This window comes from Lissotriton helveticus, chromosome 10, assembly GCF_964261635.1.
Source record: "Lissotriton helveticus chromosome 10, aLisHel1.1, whole genome shotgun sequence".
Lineage (NCBI taxonomy): Eukaryota > Metazoa > Chordata > Amphibia > Caudata > Salamandridae > Lissotriton > Lissotriton helveticus.
This window is the reverse complement of record NC_136071.1, coordinates 87,324,735-87,348,953: the sequence shown is the minus strand read 5'-3', so window position 1 is coordinate 87,348,953 and position 24,219 is coordinate 87,324,735. Positions and strand designations below refer to the sequence as shown.

Here is a 24,219-nt window from a genome sequence, read left to right as displayed (position 1 = left end):
TGGGAATGGAGATGATGCGTGAAGCTGTTCCTTTAAGTGCCACTAATAACTGAGCCTAGACAGGGAGCTGTGCATTCAGCTCCACTGTGGACTGAGACTACACGGGAGCTGTCCCGCGAGCGTCAATGCACTCAGCTAGACAGGGAGCTACCGCGCAGCAGCGCTGGTCGCTGGATGTAGGCAAGACAGCTGTCGGTGCAAGCAAACTGAGAGGAAACTTGGAGCTGTCCATTTATTACACTTGGTAGCAGACAGGGGCTGTCTCTTTAGCACCAGGGTGTAAGAGACTGCACACGAGGCTGTCCCTTTTGCACCTGCCGATACAACCAACAGACGGGAAACTTCCCCTTTACCAATCACGAACTCCGGGGATTAGAGAGGGAGCTGTCTCTACAGCACCGACTGACGCCAGACACTAGGCAGGGAGCTGTCCCTTCAGCACCCACTGAAGCCACGGATCAGACAGAGAGCTGTCTCTACAGCACCCACTGACGCCAGACACTAGGCAGGGAGCTGTCCCTTCAGCACCCACTGAAGCCACGGATCAGACAGAGAGCTGTCCCTTCAGCACCCACTGAAGCCACGGATCAGACAGGGAGCTGTCCCTTCAGCACCCACTGGAGCCACGGATCAGACAGGGAGCTGTCCCTTCAGCACCCACTGACGCCAGGGTTTAGACAGGGATCCGTCCCTTCAGCACCCACTGACGCCAGGGTTTAGACAGGGAGCTGTCTATTCAGCACCCACTGACGCCAGACACTAGACAGGGATCCGTCCCTTCAGCACCCACTGACGCCAGGGCTTAGACAGGAACCTGTCACTTCAGCACCCACTGACGCCAGGGATTAGACAGGGAGCTATCGCTTCCGCCTCCACTGAAGCCAGGGATTAGACAGGGAGCTGTACATTCAGCACCCACTGACGCCAGACACTAGACAGGGATCCGTCCCTTTAGCACCCACTGACGCCAGGGTTTAGACAGGAGCCTGTCACTTCAGCACCCACTAACGCCAGGGATTAGACAGGGAGCTTTCCATTCAGCACCCACTGACGCCAGGGATTAGTCAGGGAGCTGTCCATTCAGCACCCACTGACGCCAGTGATTAGTCAGGGACCCACTGACACCAGCCACTAGGCAGGGAACTGTCACTTCAGCTCCCCTCACGCCAGGGACTAGTGAGGGAGCTATCACTTCAGCACCCATTTACGCCGGAAATTAGACAGGGAGCTGTCGTTTCTGCGCCCACTGAAGCCAGGTATTAGACACGGAGCTGTCCCTTTAGAGCCCGCTGACGCCAGGGATTAGACAGGGAGCTGTCCCTTCAGCAAACCCCGACTCCAAGGAGTAGGCAGGGAGCTGTCTGTTCAGCACCCACTGACGCCAAGGATTAGAGTGGAAACTGTACCGTCAGCACGCACTGACGCCAGAGATTAGACAGGGAGCTGTCCCTTCAACTCCCACTGATACTAAGGATTAGACAAGGAGCTGTCACTTCAGTGCCCATTGACGCCATAGAGTAGACAGAAAGTTGTCCCTTCAGCACCCGCTAACTCCAGTGATTAGACAGGGTCAAGCCGGGTCTGGTGGCGCAGTGGACAAATGCATCCAATGCACGGGCCTGTGTTCGACCTCATGGTCACTGGTTCTAATCCCGGCGGGTCCACTCAACCTTTCATCCATCTGAGGTCGATAAAATGAGTACCATTGAGTTGGGTAACAATATACATCTGTTGTTCAGTGCCTTGAGACTTTCGGGTGATATGTGCGCTATACAAAAGTACATGTTATGTTATGTTAGGGTACTGTCCCTTCAACGCGCACTGACGCCAGAGATTACACAGGGAACTGTCCCTTCAACACCAACTGATGCCAGGGATTAGACAGGGAACTGTCCCTCCAGCACCCACGGATGCCAGGGTTTAGACAGGGAGTTGTCCCTTGAGCACCCACTGACGCCAGATACTTGACAGGGAGCTGTCCTTTCAGCACCCACTGACGCCAGGGATTAGACAGGGAGCCGTCCCTTGAGAATCCACTGACACCAGGGATTAGACAGGAAGCTGTCCCTTGAGAATCCATTGACGCCAGGGATTAGCCAAGGAGCTGTCCCTTCAGTACCCACTGACTCCAAGGATCAGACATGGAGCTGTCTCTTCATCGCCCACTTATGCCGAGGATTAGACATGGAGCTTTCCGTTCAGCACCCACCCATCACACTTGTGTATGATGTCATGACAGGTGGTGTCTAATTTGCGGTATGTGATATGACGGCCTGGGCTATAACATGCCATGCTGTTTGTAATGTGCATGACTGCCAGGGCTCACATTTTGGATGGCATGACTGCCAAGTATTAGACAGGGAGTTTTTCTGTCACCACCCACTAATGCCACACGTTAGAATAGAAACTGCCCCTTTAGCCCCCACTGACGCCAGGGATTAGACAGGGAGCTGTTCTCTCAGCACCCATTGCCACCAGTGATTAGACAGAGAAGTGTCCCTTCAGCACCCGCTCACTCCAGGGATTAGACAGGGAACTGTTCCTTCAGCAGCACCTGTACTGGAGATTAGACAGGGAGCTGTCCCTTCAGCGCCCACTGATGCCAGACACTAGGCAGGGAGCTGTCCCTTCAGCACCCACTGACGCCAGACACTAGGCAGGGATCTGTCCATTCAGCACCCACTGATACTAGGCAGGGAGCTGTCCCTTCAGCACCCACTGACACCAGACCCTAGACAGGGATCTGTCCATTCAGCACCCACTGACGCCAGGGAGTAGTGAGGGAGCTATCACTTCAGCATCCACTGACGTCAGCGATTAGACAGGGAGCTGTCGCTTCTGCACCCACTGACGCCAGGGATTAGACAGGGAGCTGTTCATTCAGCACCCACTGAAGCCAGTGATTAGTCAGGGACCCACTGACACCAGACACTAGACAGGGACTGTCCATTTAGCACCCCCTCATGCCGGGGACTAGTGAGGGAGCTATCACTACAGAACCCATTTACGCCAAAAATTAGACAGGGAGCTGTCGTTTCTGAGCCCACTGAAACCAGGCATTAGACAGGTAGCTAGCTGTCCGTTCAGCACTCACTGAGCCAGATAATGATAATAGGTAGGGAGCTGTCCCTTCAGCACCCACTGATGCTAGGGATTAAACAGGGAGCTGTTCCTTGAGAACACACTGATGCTAGGCAGGGAGCTGTCCCTTCAGCACACCCCAACTCCAATGATTAGACAGGGAGCTGTCCTTTCAGAACCAACTGACGCCAATGAGTAGACAGGGAGCTGTCCGTTCAGCGCCCACTGACGCCAAGGATTAGACAGTGAGTTTTCTAATCAGCACCCACTGACACCAAGAATTAGAATGGAAACTGCCTCGTCAGCTCCCACTGACGCCAAGTATTAGACAGGGAGTTTTTCTGTCAGCACCCACTAATGCCACGAATTAGAATGGAAACTGCCCCTTTAGCACCCACTGATGCCAGGGATTAGACAGGGAGCTGTCCTCTCAGCACCCATTGCCGCCAGGGATTAGACAGAGAATTGTCCCTTCAGCACCCGCTCACTCCAGGGATTAGACAGAGAATTGTCCCTTCAGCACCCGCTCACTCCAGGGATTAGTCAGGGAACTGTCCCTTCAGCAGCACCTGTACTGGAGATTAGACAGGGAGCTGTCCCTTCAGCGCCCACTGATGGCAAACACTAAACAGGGAGCTGTCCCTTTAGCACCCACTGGCCCCATGAATTAGACAAATTGCTGTCCCTTCAGCACAAATTGACGCTATGGTTTAGACAGGGAGCTGTCTCTTCAGCACCCACTGACGCTAGGAATTAGACAGGGAGCTGTCCCTTCAGCACTCACTGACCCCAAGGATGCGACAGGGAGCTGTACGTTCAGTACCCACTGACACCAAGGATTAGACCGGGTGTTTTCCCGTCAGCACCCTCTGACACCAGAGATTAGACAGGGAGCTGTCACTTCAGCACCCACGGACGCCAAGTATTAGACAGGAAATTGTCCTTCCAGCACCCACGGACGCCAGGGATTAGATAGGGAACTGTCCCTTCAGCACCGCCGGTACACGATATTAGACAGGAAGCTGTCCCTTCAACACCGTAGGTACACGCCACAGCCGGCAGCTATTCCGTTAGCACCCACTGACTCCAGAGATTAGCTGTCTCTTCAGCACCACTGGCACTCGAGACTAGAAGGGGAGTAATCTCTGGCTGGACTTCCAGCTACCCGTTGATACCGTTGCAGCCAACGCGGTTCCCGAGACAGCAGCTCTCTGTGTGCATGCGAGGGGGTCTCGCCTAGAAGGGGCGTGAGGCGCGCGGCAGGAGCCCCCGGCGCGCGCAGGCAGATGGAGGTGTGCGCTGCAGCAGCTGTCACTTCGGCAACAACTTCACCTGGAGCTACATCTGGCACTGAGAGCCCTCTCTCTTCTCTTTCCTTTCAGCTCCGAAGGGCTTCGAGGCGCTGAAGAGACCGGAGGCCGGGGATCCGGACAGATGCCACCAGCCCCGATACTAAGGAGCCCTCGGCCCCTCCTCCAGCCTCCGCGCGGCCGCCACTCCCCTCCCGCGCCGCTCTTTAGGCGTGTTTAACACACACCCTGCCAGAGTCACCAACCACCGGCGCGGAAGACGTGCCCGCTCCGTCAGCAGCATCAGTGGGCGATGGGGCATTAATCACGGTCAGCGCCTCGGCTGCCTCTGGAGCTCCCAGCATCCATGAGGACTTTGGGGGAGACATGGACTTTCCTTCACGAGAGAGGACTAGGGCAGCGTGTTGGGGTGCCAGCTCAGGCCCCCGGGGGGCAGACGTGCTAGCGGCGCCCACCAGCTGCTTCTCCGGGGTCACCTGCCCCCGGTGGATCTTCGCCCCTAGCGCCTGGCCCGCGTACCATGAAGCACTATGAGGGTGTGTGACAGAGGCGTCCAGATGCTGATCACCACCGTGGGTGCCTTCGCAGCCTTCAGCCTCATGACCATCGCCGTGGGCACCGACTACTGGCTCTACTCGCGGGGCGTCTGCCGCTCCAAGTCCAACAACGACAACGAGACGAGCCGCAAGAACGAGGAGGTGATGACGCACTCGGGGCTCTGGAGGACGTGCTGCCTGGAAGGTACCGGACCCCGGGGGGGCTTGTCTTTAACGTGGCATGTGTGGTGGCGCGACCCTCTGGGCTTTAACGCACCGTGGTATATAGAATTTGGATTAGCATGGCTGCCAGGGCTATAAGGTGTGTTGGCGTTACTGGCAGAGCTCTAATGTGCAATGGCATGACTGCCAGGGCTCTAATGTGTAGTGACATGCCTTCCAGGACTCTCATGTGTGATGACGTGACTGTCAGGGCTGCAACATGCATTGTCATAACTTTAAGTGCTCTAATGTGTGATGGCATGCCTGCTAGGGTTCTAATGTGTAGTGACATGACTGCCAGGGCTCTAATGTGCGATGGTATGACTGCCGGGACTCTAATGTGCAGTGGCATGACTGCCAGGGCTCTAATGTTCAATAGCATGACTGCCAGGACTCTAATGTGTAGTGGCATGCCTGCCAGGGCTCTAATGTGCGACTGCATGACTGCCAGGGCTCTAATGACTGCAAGGGCTCTAATGTGCGATGGCATGACTGCCAGGGTTCTAATGTGCGATGGCATGACTGCCAGGGCTCTAATGTGCGATGACATGGCTGCCAGGGCTCTAATGTGTAGTGACATGACAGTCAGGGCTCTAATGTTCGGTAGCATGACTGCCAGGGCTTCACTGTGCAGTGGCATGACTGCCAGGGCTCTAATGCGCGATTGCATGACTGCCAGGGCTCTAATGTGCGATGGCATGACTACCAGGACTCTAATGTGTAGTAGCATGACTGCCAGGGCTCTAATGTGCGATGGCATGACTGCCAGGGCTCTAATGTGCGATGGCATGACTGCCAGGGCTCTAATGTGCGATGGCATGACTGTCAGGGCTCTAATGTGTAGTGACATGAGAGGCGGGGCTCAAATGTTCGGTGGCATGACTGCCAGGGCTTCACTGTGCAGTGGCATGACTGCCAGGGCTCTAATGTGTGATGACATGACTGCCAGGGCTGCAGCGTGCAGTGACATGATTGCCAGGGCTCTAATGTGTAGTGTCATGACTGCCAGGGCTCTAATGTTCTAACGTGTAGTGGCATGACTGCCATGGTTCTAATGTGTAACATGACTGCCAGGGCTCTCATTTTGGATAATATGACTGTCAGGGCTATAATGTGCACTATGTAGTGATATAACTGGGCTATATTGTCTACTATGTAGTGCTTTGACTGCCTGTGCCACAACGTACCATGATATATGTGATGTGCAATGCCATAACTGCCAGGGCTTTAATGTGTGATGTCATGACTGTCAGGGCTCTAATGTGTACTATGCAGTAATATGACTGGCTAGATTATAAAGCACCATCGTACATATGATGTGCAACGGCATGACTGACCGTGCTCTCATATTCAATGGAATGGCTCCCGGGGCTCTAATGTGTAGTTGCATGACTAGGCAATAACATGCCATGGTGCATATGATGATCTCTGACATGGCTGCCAGAGCAGGCATCGAATGTGTACTATTTAGTGATATGACTGTCTTGGTTACAATGTAACATGGTGCAAATATGATGTGCAATGGCACGACTGCCAGGGCTCTAATGAGTGCTATCTATTGATATGACTATCTGGGCTATAATGTGTAGTATGCAGTGATAGGACTGCCTGAACTATAACGTGCCATGGTATATATAATGTGCAATGGCATAACTGTCAGGGCTGTAATGTGTGTTGGCATGACTACCCGGGCTCTAATGTGTGATTGCAATACTAACAGGGTTATGATGTGTAATGGAAGAGCTGTCAGTGCTCCAATGTGCGATGGCATGACAACCAGGACTATAATATATAATGGGATGATTGACAGGGCTCAAATGTATGATGGCATGACAGTCAGGGATATAATATACAATAGAATGACTGCCAGGGCTCAAATGTGTGATGGCATGACTGCCAGAGCTATAATATATAATGAGATAGTTTCCAGGGCTCCGATGTGTGAAGGCATGACTGCTATAATGGATAATGGGATGGTTGCCAGGGCTCAAATGTGTGATGGCATGACTGCCAGAGCTATAATATATAATGAGATAGTTGCCAGGGCTCCGATGTGTGAAGGCATGACTGCTATAATGGATAATGGGATGGTTGCCAGGGCTCAAATGTGTGATGGCATGACTGCCAGGGTTATAATGTATAATGGGATGATTGCCAGGGCTCCAATGTGTGATGGCATGACTGCCAGGGCTATAATATATAATGAGATAGTTGCCAGGGCTCCGATGTGTGATGGCATGACTGTCAGGGCTATAGTATATAATGGGATAGTTGCCAGGGCTCCAATGTGGGATGGCATGACTGCCAGGGCTATAATATATATTTGGATAGTTGCCAGGGCTCCAATGTGTGAAGGCATGACTGCTATAATGTATAATGGGATGGTTGCCAGGGCTCAAATGTGTGATGGCTTGACTGCCAGGGTTATAATTTATAATGGGATGATTGCCAGGGATCCAATGTGTGATGGCATGACTGTCAGGGCTATAGTATATAATGGGATAGTTGCCAGGGCTCCAATGTGTGAAGGCATGACTTCTATAATGTATAATGGGATGATTGCCAGGGCTCAAATGTGTGATGGCATGACTTCCAGGGATGTAATATGTGATGTCATGACTGCCAGGGCTATCATGTATAATTGAATGATTGCCAGGGCTCTAATGTGTGATAGCACAACTGCCAGCAATGTAATGTGTAATAGCATGACTGCCAGGGCTCTCATGTGTACTATATGGTTATATGACTCTTTGGGTTATTATAATGTGCCATGATATATGATATGTGATGCCATGGTTGCTTGTGCTCTAACGTGCGATGGCATGGATGCAGGGTATAATGTGTTAGGGCACGGGTGCCAGGGCTCTATTGTGTAATATGTAATGGCATTACTGACTATACTATAACATGTAATGGTGTGTCGCCCTGGGCCATATTGTCTCATTGCACATCTAACCGGGCTTTAGTGTTTACAGACATGAGTACTAGTGCGATAGTGTGTACTGACGTCACTGGTTGGAGTGTAATAGGCCGTCGTTATGTGGCACCCTGCAGCATAGTGCCAGAGGGCACGCACCTGGACTATTCCTGTCTGATGAGAAACGGCGTGCCTGCCAGGGTGTATAATGTGCAGTGTCTGATATATGACTGCCTGGGTTGTACTGCATCCTGGCACACCTGCCCAGCTACAGGGTGTAATTGTAGGGCAGCCAGGACTGCGACAAGCCTCGTGCACGGCTTCATCACCCCGGTAGCAATGGATGAATGAACTGACTAGAATGGTGCACGTGCAGTGCATTCACAGACGCCCATTCACTGCCTTCCTGGGCTGTAATGGTATACTTGCCTCTGTGATCACTTGCCTGCCTGGGCTGAGAGGGTCTGAATGCAGTGCCATCAGCAGTGTCAATGCCAGGGGTGCAATGCCTGGCATACGATGAAAGAAGGGCACTTGCTGGCATGCCTGTTCAACGATGGCATGAATGTATTAGCTCTCATTGTATAAAAACCTGAGATGTTATGTCTTGTGTAACATGACATGGGCACATCTGCTCTGATGGCTGGACTGGAAGGCTATACACACGTGGAGTGGTGTGGCTCACTGGTTAGTGGAGTGGTGTGGCTCACTGGTTAGAGCCGGCAGAACCGGAAGCAGAGAACGGCACGGGACCAGGGTTCAATTCCCGATGCGACAGGGTCGTGGACCAGGGTCAGCGGACTCGATAATTCTCGCCCCGGTGCCTACTCTAACCAGGGATCACACTCGGCAACTCTGGGCATTAGCTTGCCTCATCTCTACAACAGCCCCCCACATTCGCCGGGGATGCCTGGTTTCACCTTGGAGATACCCAGTAGGGACCATCTCACAGGGATAGCCAGGACGGGTTCCCCAGCGGTCTACAGCGCCACGACGCCTCAGGGCTGCAGTGCGCTTTACAAGACACATACATTTACACGTTTGCTGCGGAAACATGCCTGTTTGGGTACCAGTGCTTGACATAAAGTGTTTGACTGCCTAGCAGCTGCGGTGTGAGTGTGAAAGATTCCATTCATAGACTGGAACACTATAACTGCACTCACTCGCTCTCTCACTCACTTACCCACTCACTCAGTCATAAACTGACTCATTTATACACTCAATCTCCCACCCATTCACTCATGCATTAATTCACGCCCTCACGGACACACTAACCCTTTCTGTCCCTCACTGAAATACTGAATCACTTTATCACTCACTCACTGCTCGTTCTCTTGCTCACTCGCACATCCACTCACCCACAAACTCACTCACTCACTTTTTAAATCACTCATTCATTCCCTCAAACCCTCACTTGTGCATTCACTCAATCACCCTCACTCACATACTCACTTAATAACTTTCACTCATTTGATCACTCACACATTCACACATCCACTCACTTGCTCATTCACTCACGTATTCACTCAGCCATTCACTTACTCGTTCACTTACATACTTGCTATTTCACTCACTCTTTCACTCACTCACTCACTCAATCACTCACTCACTATTTTAATCATTTCCTCAATCCCTCATTATGTTACTTACTCATTCACCCACTCTTTCACACTACTCACTCACTCACTCTGACTCACTCATACAGTACTAGTGGTTTGCCTGCATGGGCTCAAATACTTGGGCTCTGTAATCACACACCAGTAGAGGGCACTCAACAGACTGAACTGGAGGATACGCTACAGACTGCAGTGGAGGGCACTGCCAGACTGCAGTGGATGGCACTCCACAGACTGCAGTGGAGGGCACTCCGCAGACTGCAGTGGAGGGCACTCCACAGACTGCAGTGGAGGGTACTCCACAGACTGCAGTGGAGGGTACTGTACAGACTCAAGTGGAGAGCAAGTCACATACTGCAGTGAAGGGCACTCTACAGACTGCAGTGGAGGGCACTCCACAGACAGCAGTGGAGGGCACTCCACAGACAGCAGTGGGGGGTACTCCATAGACATCAGTGGAGGGCACTCCACAGACTGAAGTGGAGGGCACTGCACAGACTGCAATGGATGGCACTGCACAGACTGCAGTGGAGGGCACACCACAGACTGAAGTGGAGGGCACTGCACAGACTGCAATGGAGAGCACTGCACAGACTGCAGTGGAGGGCACACCACAGACTGCAGTGGGGGCACACCACAGACTGAAGTGGAGGGCACTGCACAGACTGCAGTGGAGGGCACTGCACAGACTGCAATGGAGGGCACTGCACAGACTGCAATGGAGGGCACTGCACAGACTGCAGTGGAGGGCACACCACAGACTGAAGTGGAGGGCACTGCACAGACAGCAGTGGAGGGTACTCCACAGACAGCAGTGGAGGGCACTCCTCAGACTGAAGTGGAGGGCACTGCACAGACTGCAATGGATGGCACTGCACAGACTGCAGTGGAGGGCACACCACAGACTGAAGTGGAGGGCACTGCACAGACAGCAGTGGAGGGTACTCCACAGACAGCAGTGGAGGGCACTCCACAGACAGCAGTGGAGGGCACTCCACAGACTGAAGTGGAGGGCACTGCACAGACTGCAATGGATGGCACTGCACAGACTGCAGTGGAGGGCACACCACAGACTGAAGTGGAGGGCACTGCACAGACTGCAATGGAGAGCACTGCACAGACTGCAGTGGAGGGCACACCACAGACTGCAGTGGGGGCACTGCACAGACTGCAATGGAGAGTACTGCACAGACTGCAGTGGAGGGCACTGCACAAGGTATGCAACACGGTTGATTAAATTATGTAGCAAGGAAATGAAATTATGCAGCAAACATGAGGCACCTTTTTCTATTAAAATCTCTGGAAAGAACAGTGCAGTACATGCCGCGTTTGTGATGTGTGTTAGAAGTACTTTTAGATTTAAGTCATAGAATTCTAAAAAGTGATGCATCATATTTGTGATTCTTCTAAAATTCGGACGAGTTTTGCCATAACTGCAGCTTTGGGAGCAATGTCTGTATTGTGAACAAAAACTTGTGTTAATAGTGAAATGCAAAAAAAAAATTTGAAAAAGAAGAAATCATTGTAGCCACCCTGAATTCTATTTGTGCTTTCAATGTTTAATCATAAACGAGCCCAGGCTGTGATGGTGATAATGCCTGGTCTTCAATAGTGAAAGGGCCATGATTTCAAATCGTGAAGGAGCCTTACCTCGAAAGGAAAAGAGCACTGGCATAACAAGGTAGCCGGGTTCAAATGGTGAACATTCCCGTGCTCTAAGAGTAGTTGAGCAAGGCAGGAATAGTGAACGTGTCTTGGCTCTTATGGTGAAAGTGCCTGTGCTCTTATGGTGAAAGTGCCTGGGCTCTTATGGTGAAAGTGCCTCGGCCGTAACAGCAAAGTGGTCGAGTTGTGGAGTTGAAAGTGGCCAGGCTTTGACGTTAAAAGAGCCTTAAGTGTAATGGTGAAAGTGCCTGGGCTTTAGTGGTAAAAGTGCCAGGGTTCTTCTGATGAGAGTGCCTCGGCCGTAACAGTAAAGTGGTCGAGCTGTGGAGTTGAAAGTGTCCAGGCTCTGACGTCAAAAGAGCCTTAAGTGTAAGGGTGAAAGTGCCTGGGCTCTAGTGGTGAAAGTGCCGGGGCCTAATGGTAAGAGTGCTTAGGCTTTACCATTAAAAAAGACAATGGCTTTAATGGTAAATTCCCCTGAGCTGTACTGGCAAAAGGACCTGGGCTCTAAAAGTAAAAGTGCTGGGGCCTTGGCATTGAGAGGACCAGTTCTCTATTAGTGAACGTCTTGAGGCTCTTGTCGAGAAAGCACCCAGGCTGGAAAGGTAAAAGCACCGAGGTGTAATGGTGAAGGTGTCTGGGCCTAGCCTCTAATAGTGAAATCACCGGTCTTTAATGGTTACACCACTTGAGGGGCAACGGTGAAAGCCTGGGCAGGAATTACGAATGTACTTTGGTACTAATGGTGAAAGTGCCTGATTTCGAATGGTGAAAGTGATGGGTTTCTAATAGTGAAAGTGCCACGGCTCAAATCGTGAAAGTGACTCGGGTGTGATAATGAAAGTACTGGGCGGTAAAGACGAAAATGCCAGGGCTCTAATAATGAAAGCACCTGGGCTGTGACGGGGACCTGGCCTGAGCTCTATGGTGAAAGTGCCGAGCTCTATTGGAGGGGATTCCAGGTCTCAAATAGTGAATGTGCTGGGGCTTTAGTGGTGAAAGCACCCGTGCTTAAGGTGAAAGCATTTGGGCTCTGATGGTGAAAGTGCCTGGACTCTACGGGTGAGAGTGCCTGGCTTCTAAAAGTGAAAGGAACAGACTTTAATCGTGATAGCAGCTCCACTGTAATGGTAGAATGGATCAGTGCTGTGAACACCCACACACTACTTGCTATGCTCGTGCACGTGCTGCGCTAGTGACAAGCCCGGGTGATAGTTCAGGGCTCTTAAAAACACGCGCGTGATGAGTGACAGCTCTCATGGCGGACCGCTTCCTCCTGAGAGCTGGGGTCAGCGGCTCCAGGGGAGCTGTGCCTTCCTAATCGTGACGTGACCTGTCTAACCTTCCTTCGTAGAGAAGCGGGCTCTTCCGCTACCGTTTAGGGCGGGGTGTGTCGTTTCAGCCCCTCAGCACTGGAGGCTTTCTCCCCCCCCCCCCCCTCCCTCGAAGAGCTGACAGGCTTTCAACTTCAGCACTGCAGACCTGGGACAGCTGCCCCGAGTGACGTCATCGATGAAACGAGGAGCGGTAAGAACTGCCCACTGTGAAACAAGGCAGTATCACCAGAGGTGTCCCGTCAGCACCACAGGGCAGGAGCAGGAGAGATGCTACCTCCACACCACAGTGCAGGAGCACTAGATGTGTCCCATCAGTACCACAGGGCAGGAGCACGAGAGATATCCCGTCAGCACCACAGGGCAGGGGCACGAGAGATATCCCGTCAGCACCACAGGGCAGGGGCACGAGAGATATCCCGTCAGCACCACAGGGCAGCAACACGAGTGGTGGCCATTTCATAGGGCAGGGGAACGAGAAATGTCCTTCCACTCCACAGGGCAGCAGCACAAATGTAAATGTAGTGCTTATATAGCACTCATATCACCCCGAAGGGGTTTCAAGTCGCTGTACCGCATACCGCTGTGGAACCCATCCTGGCTTTCCCTGTGAGGTGTCCACTCCTGGGCACCCCCAAGGTGAAGCCAGGCATCCCAGCGCTGTTGGGGCCGTTGTGGAGATTAAGCAAGCTATCGCCCAGAGTTGCAGAGTGGGACCCATGGTTAGAATAGGCACCGAGGCGAGAATTATCAGGTCTTGGGAAATTGAGCCCAAGACCCGCCGAGGCAGGAATTGAACCCTGGTCCAAGCCAGACCTCTGCATCAGGGTCTGCCGCTCTAACCATTGACCCACACTTCTCCACAAGAGATATCCCTTCCACCCGCAGGGCAGCAGCACGAGTGACTCTCTGTGCAGACCACATTTCAGGAGCTTTGGGCGTGGACCCTGTCTCCCACACCATATAGCTATTCTGTCAGTCACTGACCCTGTCCAATCAGCCTCATGCAGCCAGGAGGGCTGGTTTCAGCTACTATAGTTAGACTGCTATTCTGATGCTGTCTCTAAAAGTTGGATTTCGTACATGAGTGCAGTCTCAGCACCTGAGACCTCATGGGTCTGCTGCAGAGCTGTCATGGCAGCACTGATGATTAGACATCTGAGCTGTCTCTTTTGCACCCAGCAGTTGGATGGTTGTTCTGCTGCAAACTGTTAGATTTGGAGTTCGTACACAAGGGCTGTTTCTTCAGCACCTGAGATCTCATGATTTGCTGCAGAGCTGTCATGGCAGCACATTGGCTTGATGTTGGAGCGGTCTATCTTGCGCCTAGCAGTCGAATGGTTATATTGGGGCTGTCTCTTGCACTTTGAGTTCGTACATGAGTGCTGTCTCCTCAGCACCTGAGATCCCATAGATCTGCTGTATGGCACCAATGAGGATTTGAAATCAGAGCCGCCTCTCCTGCGCGCTGTGACTGGATGATTAGACTGGTAGGGTGCTGTCTCTTAGTGCTGAGGTTCATGCATGAAAGCAACTGGGGGTTGGGCCCACTGGGAAAGAGGGTAGGTTGGGCCACCGTGAAATGCTACAAAATGGTTTTTTTTTTACCTATGCCTCTGTTATGAATATCACAACGAATGCTGAATTTGGGTAAACCAAAATTTATTAGTTTATCCAGACATTTATGTCTTTTAAGTTCATTAAATTTGAATTTTTTCGTTATTTTAGTCAAGGCAGAAAAAAGAACACCATCAACTTCATGTACTACCATATATTACCGCATTGCAGAAAGTTCAAAAACAAATCATAAAGCTTATTCAAAAACAAAACATTACTACACAAATAACATATATACACAATTGCAATATCAAAAGTGCTCTTAATTACAGTGAAACATGGAACTGTTACTCAATACTACAGTCACAATCCAAAGTGTCAATCCATCTCTTGAACAGAAGAAATGTAAAGAGTATTTCACCCAATACAAAATGCATCTACTTTTTATGCAAATCAGAAACGTTCAACATTAATCATTAGCATTAAATGCCTGAAAATCAAGGAATGCCGACGCGTTTCGAGTCCTATGTATAAATCAAAAGACTCTCATCAGGGCTGTCAGAGTCTGGTCCATGGAAACTGTTTGGTAAAAAACAAAAAAACAATAAACTTAATCTATCTCGTCCTCAATCCATTATATATTTACAACAATATTTCTCTAATAGACAAAGTGTAGCATACCTGGTGAGTTCAAGTTCCAGGGCTGCACTTAAAATGAACTGTGGTCTAGGCCGTGGGTACTCGCTGTAACAAAGTGGTATAATTTTACTAAGAATCTCTACCTTATAGGGAATTGAGACTGGGGCCAGACATGGCAAAATTTTACCTTTGGTGTTTTCACACAGGCGGCGCCTCTATTTTCAGCCGCCGGGAGAATGCTTCGTGTTGGGGGATCACATTCTGTAACAGTGGAAATGTTCATTTTACTGCTGGCACCTAATCTGTTTCAATTGTGCATTAACAAAAGTTGTGGGGACTGACTTACTTCTCAGGTGCCCAAAACGGGGTTTAATTCAGCTACTCGTTATCGTGTCAGTTCGATTTCTGTGAAAACATGCAAACAAAGCGAGCGCGTGTTAGCTCGACCGTGTTCTAGGGCTCACGGCAACAGTTAGCTTAACCTTGTGCCATGACTGGGAGCCTACCTGCCCCGTCCTTCCCGAATTCGCCTCCCCTTCGACACTTTCCGCTTGAATCTGTTCCGAGTTCTGTGACAATACAAAAGCGGGGAAACCGCGTGTTAGCACGACCGCGTGTGGGGGTGTAAAGCGCGCCACTGTTTGAAACCTTCTGCCATGAAAGGGGCTTACCTTCGTGTTTACTTCAGGGAAGCCGGTATTGCTTGGCTCACAACCGCAGGGTCAGTCTCCATGCCGGTTGCGCGTACATATTCACCAGTGTAGAAAAAACGGGTCATGTGATTATCATCTGGCCTATAGGGGCATGTGGGCCGGAAGGGTGGCTTCTGGGAATCGTAGTGCTGCCAGAATAGATTGTGCTGATTGCTCCTCATGCTCTGTTAATTTCGCTGAGGCAATTCAGCCCATTGTTCACACTATTGAATTTCATGATTAGGTACGCTTCCTTTTGAAGCAGGGCCATTTCCACATTAGTGTAATGTTTCGGATCAATCCAAGACAAAATCGTCCACTTAAAGTCGTTCTCACAGTGGTTACAGTTCACAAAGTGTTCCACCATTGGCGCAGTGAGGACTTTTTTCTTTATCCTCGAGCGGTGCTGCGTGATCCTCACGTTGGCCGCCTGGGTAGTTTTCCCTATGTACACCTTGTTACACATGCACACCACAGCGTAGACCACGTTCTTAGTTCTACAATTTGTAAACGCATCGTGTCTCCATATCACGCCATTATGAGTAAAGACATTGCCTTCAATTGTAGCTGCACAGGACACACAATTGCCACATCTGCGGTGCCCACAAATAGGTTTTAAATTCCACTGGGATATTAAGTCACTTTTTGGCTTTTGGATAAAGCTGTCAGCTTTGACCAAATGTTGCCCTATGCTTTTGGTCTTGCACATGGCAAAAATGGGTTTTTGGAGTGGGGGATCCAACGTTTCCAATAAATGCCAGTTGTTTAGAATAATACGCTTGAATTGGTTCGTGTGCTGGCCGAAGGTCGACACACAGACCAATCTGTCAAGCTCCTCCTTTTTCTTAATTTTGAGCAGAGTGTCCCTCGGGATGAACCTTACTCTTTTTTTAGTGTGAGAAAGCAGTTTTTTTGGGTACCCCCTATTCGCCATTTCTCCGCAAAACAGTGAGGCATGCATCTCAAAATCAGACAAATTGGTACAATTGCGCCTTATCCTTAGCAGTTGCCCATAAGGCAAATTTTCTCTTAAACATTGTGGATGTGAGCTTTTAAAATGTAAGATTGTATTTCTGTCTGTGGCCTTTTTGTGGATTGTTGTAAACAGCGTTCCTTCGCTGCTGCCTACTGTGACATCCAAAAAAGTCATTTTTTGTTGACTGGAATTCAGTGTGAATTTGATATCGTTGTGTCGAGAGTTAAGTTTTGGCTTAACTCTCGACACAACGATATCAAATTCACACTGAATTCCAGTCAACAAAAAATGACTTTTTTGGATGTCACAGTAGGCAGCAGCGAAGGAACGCTGTTTACAACAATCCACAAAAAGGCCACAGACAGAAATACAATCTTACATTTTAAAAGCTCACATCCACAATGTTTAAGAGAAAATTTGCCTTATGGGCAACTGCTAAGGATAAGGCGCAATTGTACCAATTTGTCTGATTTTGAGATGCATGCCTCACTGTTTTGCGGAGAAATGGCGAATAGGGGGTACCCAAAAAAACTGCTTTCTCACACTAAAAAAAGAGTAAGGTTCATCCCGAGGGACACTCTGCTCAAAATTAAGAAAAAGGAGGAGCTTGACAGATTGGTCTGTGTGTCGACCTTCGGCCAGCACACGAACCAATTCAAGCGTATTATTCTAAACAACTGGCATTTATTGGAAACGTTGGATCCCCCACTCCAAAAACCCATTTTTGCCATGTGCAAGACCAAAAGCATAGGGCAACATTTGGTCAAAGCTGACAGCTTTATCCAAAAGCCAAAAAGTGACCTAATATCCCAGTGGAATTTAAAACCTATTTGTGGGCACCGCAGATGTGGCAATTGTGTGTCCTGTGCAGCTACAATTGAAGGCAATGTCTTTACTCATAATGGCGTGATATGGAGACACGATGCGTTTACAAATTGTAGAACTAAGAACGTGGTCTACGCTGTGGTGTGCATGTGTAACAAGGTGTACATAGGGAAAACTACCCAGGCGGCCAACGTGAGGATCACGCAGCACCGCTCGAGGATAAAGAAAAAAGTCCTCACTGCGCCAATGGTGGAACACTTTGTGAACTGTAACCACTGTGAGAACGACTTTAAGTGGACGATTTTGTCTTGGATTGATCCGAAACATTACACTAATGTGGAAATGGCCCTGCTTCAAAAGGAAGCGTACCTAATCATGAAATTCAATAGTGTGAACAATGGGCTGAATTGCCTCAGCGAAATTAACAGAGCATGAGGAGCAATCAGCACAATCTATTCTGGCAGCACTACGATTCCCAGAAGCCACCCTTCCGGCCCACATGCCCCTATAGGCCAGATGATAATCACATGACCCGTTTTTTCTACACTGGTGAATATGTACGCGCAACCGGCATGGAGACTGACCCTGCGGTTGTGAGCCAAGCAATACCGGCTTCCCTGAAGTAAACACGAAGGTAAGCCCCTTTCATGGCAGAAGGTTTCAAACAGTGGCGCGCTTTACACCCCCACACGCGGTCGTGCTAACACGCGGTTTCCCCGCTTTTGTATTGTCACAGAACTCGGAACAGATTCAAGCGGAAAGTGTCGAAGGGGAGGCGAATTCGGGAAGGACGGGGCAGGTAGGCTCCCAGTCATGGCACAAGGTTAAGCTAACTGTTGCCGTGAGCCCTAGAACACGGTCGAGCTAACACGCGCTCGCTTTGTTTGCATGTTTTCACAGAAATCGAACTGACACGATAACGAGTAGCTGAATTAAACCCCGTTTTGGGCACCTGAGAAGTAAGTCAGTCCCCACAACTTTTGTTAATGCACAATTGAAACAGATTAGGTGCCAGCAGTAAAATGAACATTTCCACTGTTACAGAATGTGATCCCCCAACACGAAGCATTCTCCCGGCGGCTGAAAATAGAGGCGCCGCCTGTGTGAAAACACCAAAGGTAAAATTTTGCCATGTCTGGCCCCAGTCTCAATTCCCTATAAGGTAGAGATTCTTAGTAAAATTATACCACTTTGTTACAGCGAGTACCCACGGCCTAGACCACAGTTCATTTTAAGTGCAGCCCTGGAACTTGAACTCACCAGGTATGCTACACTTTGTCTATTAGAGAAATATTGTTGTAAATATATAATGGATTGAGGACGAGATAGATTAAGTTTATTGTTTTTTTGTTTTTTACCAAACAGTTTCCATGGACCAGACTCTGACAGCCCTGATGAGCGTCTTTTGATTTATACATAGGACTCGAAACGCGTCGGCATTCCTTGATTTTCAGGCATTTAATGCTAATGATTAATGTTGAACGTTTCTGATTTGCATAAAAAGTAGATGCATTTTGTATTGGGTGAAATACTCTTTACATTTCTTCTGTTCAAGAGATGGATTGACACTTTGGATTGTGACTGTAGTATTGAGTAACAGTTCCATGTTTCACTGTAATTAAGAGCACTTTTGATATTGCAATTGTGTATATATGTTATTTGTGTAGTAATGTTTTGTTTTTGAATAAGCTTTATGATTTGTTTTTGAACTTTCTGCAATGCGGTAATATATGGTAGTACATGAAGTTGATGGTGTTCTTTTTTCTGCCTTGACTAAAATAACGAAAAAATTCAAATTTAATGAACTTAAAAGACATAAATGTCTGGATAAACTAATAAATTTTGGTTTACCCAAATTCAGCATTCGTTGTGAGGTTCATGCATGAGCATTGTCTCTTTGCCATCTGCGATTTCATGGATCCGGTGCTGATTAGCCCTGGCAGCACAATTGCTTGGACATCGAATCCATCTCTCTGTGCCTTCAAGGTGGGTGATTAGAGCGGCTCCTACTGTGAAATCAATTGCCTCTCCTTGAGGGTTGGGGCCAAGAAAAGGCCCTTGTCAGGCACCGCCTCTTAAACTGTGGAACTGTTGGCCTGCTCTGATGTGACTAGGGTGCCAAGAAACATGCAAATTAGTGAAAAGAAAAGCATTCGGAAGAGTTTATGGTTTGTCCGCTCTTCTGCCAGGCCGTCTGTGGATGATATCTGCTGGGTTGGGACACTTACCGTAGATTGTGTATTTGTAAAGATACAGTTAATGGTCAATCCGAGTTCTAGGTGTCGAATGAGAATCGGAACGCTAAGAGTTTAGACAACTATGAGTGACATCAATGCTTGCAAGTTTTGTAACATGTAGGGAGTCTACTGATCAAGCCACAAATGCAGAGTTCCTCAGTGGAGGAGCTCTTATTTTATTACCAAAGGACGCATTTCCTCCTAAAGATCTTTTACATACATAGGAGGCTCTGGATTAGTTAAACCCTGTTGTCTCAGAAAGAGTTTCCTCCCTGCTTTTCTGTGGTGCTGATCACTCTATAGATCATACTATATAAATTTGGAGTGATGAACTAACAATTTTACCTCTGGTCTCCCGGGAACGTCACATATCACGATTTCATGTTCAGGTGGGGAGTGTATGTACAGACTCTTAATATCTCCCAGTGCCCTTACATTTGTATATCCAGGCTCTGGATTAATGACATTAAAAACGTTGCTATTTATCCGAAAGCCATGATCCTAGGTTAAAAGCTACAATCATTCATTGCACTATATGTACTTGAATTTCAAACTCTTGCCGTTAACTGGGTGGTCTGTATTAACACTAAAGACCCAGATCTCCACTGTTATGCACTGAGATTTCCATTCACTGCATAGTTAATCCCAAGTGATGGATTTGATGTCCCGTTGAAAACTAACATCACCCAAATAAATCTTCTAAACAGTTGAAAGCAGCGATCTTCCAGTGATGACACCAATATCCCAAAGGTAATTGGTCCTTCTATTGAAGGTTCAGTGAATGTCCTAATCGTCCATCAATAGGTTTGATCTCCCATTGAAAATGCTGGTCTTCCATTCACAGCTTTGATCTTCCATTGAGTTTTCTGATCTTCCTTCAATAGCTTTGATTTTCCAGTGACAGATTCAGTCTTTTGGTGAAGTCTTTAATCTTTTAACCTTCTATCAATAACTCTGGACCTGATTTAGAGTTTGGCGGGTGGAGTACAATCCATCAGGTGGCAGAGGATACCACCACCTTGGGGGATTACAACCTGCCAAATTTGATATGGTTATCCCTGAACATTGAATTGAAATACCATCACACCGGTTACATGCTGTTCACCAAGCTTTTAAACTTTTTTGTTTTTCCAAAACAAACTCCCAAAGTTGAAAAACAAAAAAATGAATGATCCCAAGCTGGAAATTTTCTCACAGGGTGAAGGAGTCATTATAGTTTTTCTCTGTCCCCCACCACCAAGTTTTTCATGTCAGTGACAGACAGGAAAAAAAAGACATTACACAGTCCATCTTAAATAGGGAACGCAGTTCTTTCTCCGACTGCCTCTATTCCGTTGAGCTGTTGGAGAAAGTATTCCAAGATAAAAGTATATGTCCAACTTTTTAAATACACAGCCCGCTGTCCTTAGGGTGGTTTAGGGCATTGCCTAAGGGGTGGCCTATATCATTCGAAAAGGAAGGTTTAGACGTGGCAAAAGGTTTATTTTGCAAGTTCGAAATGGCAATTTAAACTGACACACAGGCTGCAATGACAGGACTGAGACGTTTAAAAAGGAGACTTCAGTGGATGGCACAATCAGTGCCGCAGGCTCACTAGTAGCATTTAATTTAAGGGTCCTTAGTACAAGTAGAACCACTTTACTAAGGACTTATAGGTCAATTATATATGCTAATTGGATGTAAGCCAAGTTGGCCTTCTTTAAAGCAGAGAGCAGAAGCACTTTAACTTGGTTAGAAGTGGTAAAGTGCTTAGTCCTAAAAGCCAACAAAAACAGGTTCAGAAAACAGGAGGGTGAAGGCAAAACGTTTGAGGATGACCCTGCAGAAAGAGCCAAGCCCAACAGTGATGTTCCTATATTTGATCCTTTCTCATTTTATCACTGTGAAAATATTAAGTTCCATTTAGAAGGCCACGGGTCCTCCGGAACGGCTCCTGGCTAGCACTTTACACTCAGGCAAATGGTGCACAGGGATCGTTTTTCACTAATGATAAAGGATGTACACTAACAACCCGAGCACTTTAGTGCTGCAGTCAGGCACTTTTACAGTTAGACTCCAGGCCCATTATCTATTACAGGCGGGGCTTCTACCACTAGAGATCTGACAACGCCACCATCGCCGGGTGGACAGGTAAACACTATCGAGCTAACCGCTCTCCTGCCGCAGCCAGACACTTTTACAGTTACCGACAGGCAATTTTATTACTACAGTCCAGGCCTTCAATCATTCGAGCTCGGACACTTTCACAATTACAGCTTAAGCAGATATATCACAACCCAATCACTTTACTGCTGCAGCCAGACAGTTTTACATTTTCAGACATACATTTATACTATTATAATGTGGAGCCCCGGGCTGCTCATATATCCTCACCCACTAACGGTAGGGAACCTTTGGCACCTCATATACCCTCACTCACCAATAGTAGGGAACCCTCGGCTCCTCATATACCCTCACCCACCAATAGTAGGGAACCCTTGGCTCCTCATATACCCTCACCCACCAATTGTAGGGAACCCTCGGCTCCTCATATACCCTCACTCACCAATAGTAGGGAACCCTCTGCTCCTCATATACCCTCACCCACCAATAGTAGGGAGCCCTCAGCTCCTCATATACCCTCACCCTCCAATAGTAGGGAACCCTCTGCTCCTCATATACCCTCACCCACCAATAGTAGGGAGCCCTCAGCTCCTCATATACCCTCACCCACCAAGTGTAGGGAACCTTTGGCTCCTCTTATACCCTCACCCTCCAATAGTAGGGAACCCTCGACTCCTCATATACCCTCACCCATCAATAATAGGGAACCCTCTGCTCCTCATGTAGCCTCACCCACCAATAGGGAACCCTCTGCTCCTCACATACCCTCACCCACCAATAATATGGAAAACTCAGCTCCTCATCTACCCTCACCCACCAATAATAGGGAACCATCGGCTCCGCATATACCCTCACCCACCAATAATAGGGAACCATCGGCTCCGCATATACCCTCACCCACCAATAATAGGGAACCCTCGGCTCCGCATATACCCTCGCCCACCAATAGTAGGGAACCTTTGGCTCCTCATATACCCTCAACGACCAATAGTAGAGAACCCACGGCTCCTCATATACCCTCACCAACCAATAGTAGGGTCATATACCCTCACCCACCAATAATAGGGAGCCCTCAATTCCTCATATACCCTCACCCATCAATAATAGGGTCATATACCCTCCCTCATCAATAATAGGGAACCCTCGGCTCCTCATATACCGTCACCCACCAATGATGATGTTTCTTTCTGTTCCGGGGTGGGACTTCCGCAGTGTGGTGTAACCTGGACACGTGGTAAGGCCATCATTTCACTTCATAAAGCTTTATTCGATTTTTACAATCATAAAAGCAATGTGCAAAACAGCGAATACAGCACAATCACGGTTTAAAAACGTGTCTCACAATATAAAATTATGCACAACCCCTTGAGTAAAATACAAGCAATAAAATCGTTAAAACAACAACTTAAAAAGATAAAACCTTAAGATATGTGCGAATACCACATTATGAGAAGGTTGTTATTTTGTGTTTCGTGGTAAGGCCATCATCCAGGTTCTGCAAATCATGTCCACCCTTGAGTTTCATGAAAAGCAAACCAATATACTAACACAGCCCCATCAATTGAACATTCGGTTTGAGCTTTCACTACCCAAATGTTGATTGTTTTTCCGATGCACAGGGTACACCATTGACAAAGCTGTCAATATGAACGCAGAGCTACATCTGAGGAGGTGTGGTGTGCAGATGTGATTTCAGCTAGAATGCGGTTGCGGGTGAGCAGATATGCCGAGGGCGGCCACGCTGCCGGACGGCCACGGCGCAGAGGCAGCCAGCAGTGACTCAGAGGTGAGTCACGCGCCCTGCTGCTGCGAGGAACGAGGGTCGGCAGGGGTTGGGGGTTGACAGACTGGGTGAGACGCGGAGCCCCTTTAGACACTGCTGCAACAGATGAGATCTGGCAGAAGGGCAGAACTCCCTGTCTCGGCTGAATGACTCCCTGGCCAAACGCCTCACTTCCGGGAATAAGAAAACCGAGGAAGGACTAGGCTGTGGACAGAGAACTGACTTTGTTACAAGAGTGGGTGAGTTTAATCAGCTCTACGGTGTGATAGAAAACTGTTGGGTTGGTTCAAATATGTGTTTCAAGAGTGAAGGCAGGATTGGCACTTGAGTCCATACTTGGGGTGTTCCTAGGTCCCCCAGAACCTTGTATTTCAGTAAATAGTCTCATAATTGCACGTCAACTAAACATTGTAAATCCAAAGTCAATTCTCCACAGTATGCAAATGACATATTCCTAGCCAATGGCTCATACGTTTGTGATGGAGCTTCAAAGGGTGGCGCATGAGACTGGCACAGAGCCGGAGGGGCTTCGTGGTTTGGCCTCACTTAATAAACCATCCAATGAGTGGCTAATAGTAATGGTAGGAGGCTGAACAACCAGTCAGTAAAGTAGTCCATTGAGACGTGCAAGGTTTAAGAACTGGTTAACCCCTTCCGTGCTGATGACGGCCCCCAGCCGTCATGCATCGCGGTGGGCGTGTGCTGATGACGGCTGGGGGCCGTCAT

At 48.8% G+C, this 24,219-nt stretch overlaps 1 protein-coding gene across 1 annotated transcript in view; it reads left to right on the top strand.

The window, feature by feature from the left end:
• Positions 1 to 4,881: 4,881 nt before the first annotated feature.
• CACNG3 (calcium voltage-gated channel auxiliary subunit gamma 3) overlaps positions 4,882 to 24,219 on the top strand; it is a 241,887-nt gene continuing 222,549 nt past the window's right edge. The window contains exon 1 of the mRNA XM_078664170.1: positions 4,882 to 5,132. Coding sequence (XP_078520296.1) covers positions 4,922 to 5,132 — 211 coding nt within the window. The 5' untranslated portion in view covers positions 4,882 to 4,921. The remainder of the gene's footprint in view (positions 5,133 to 24,219) is intronic.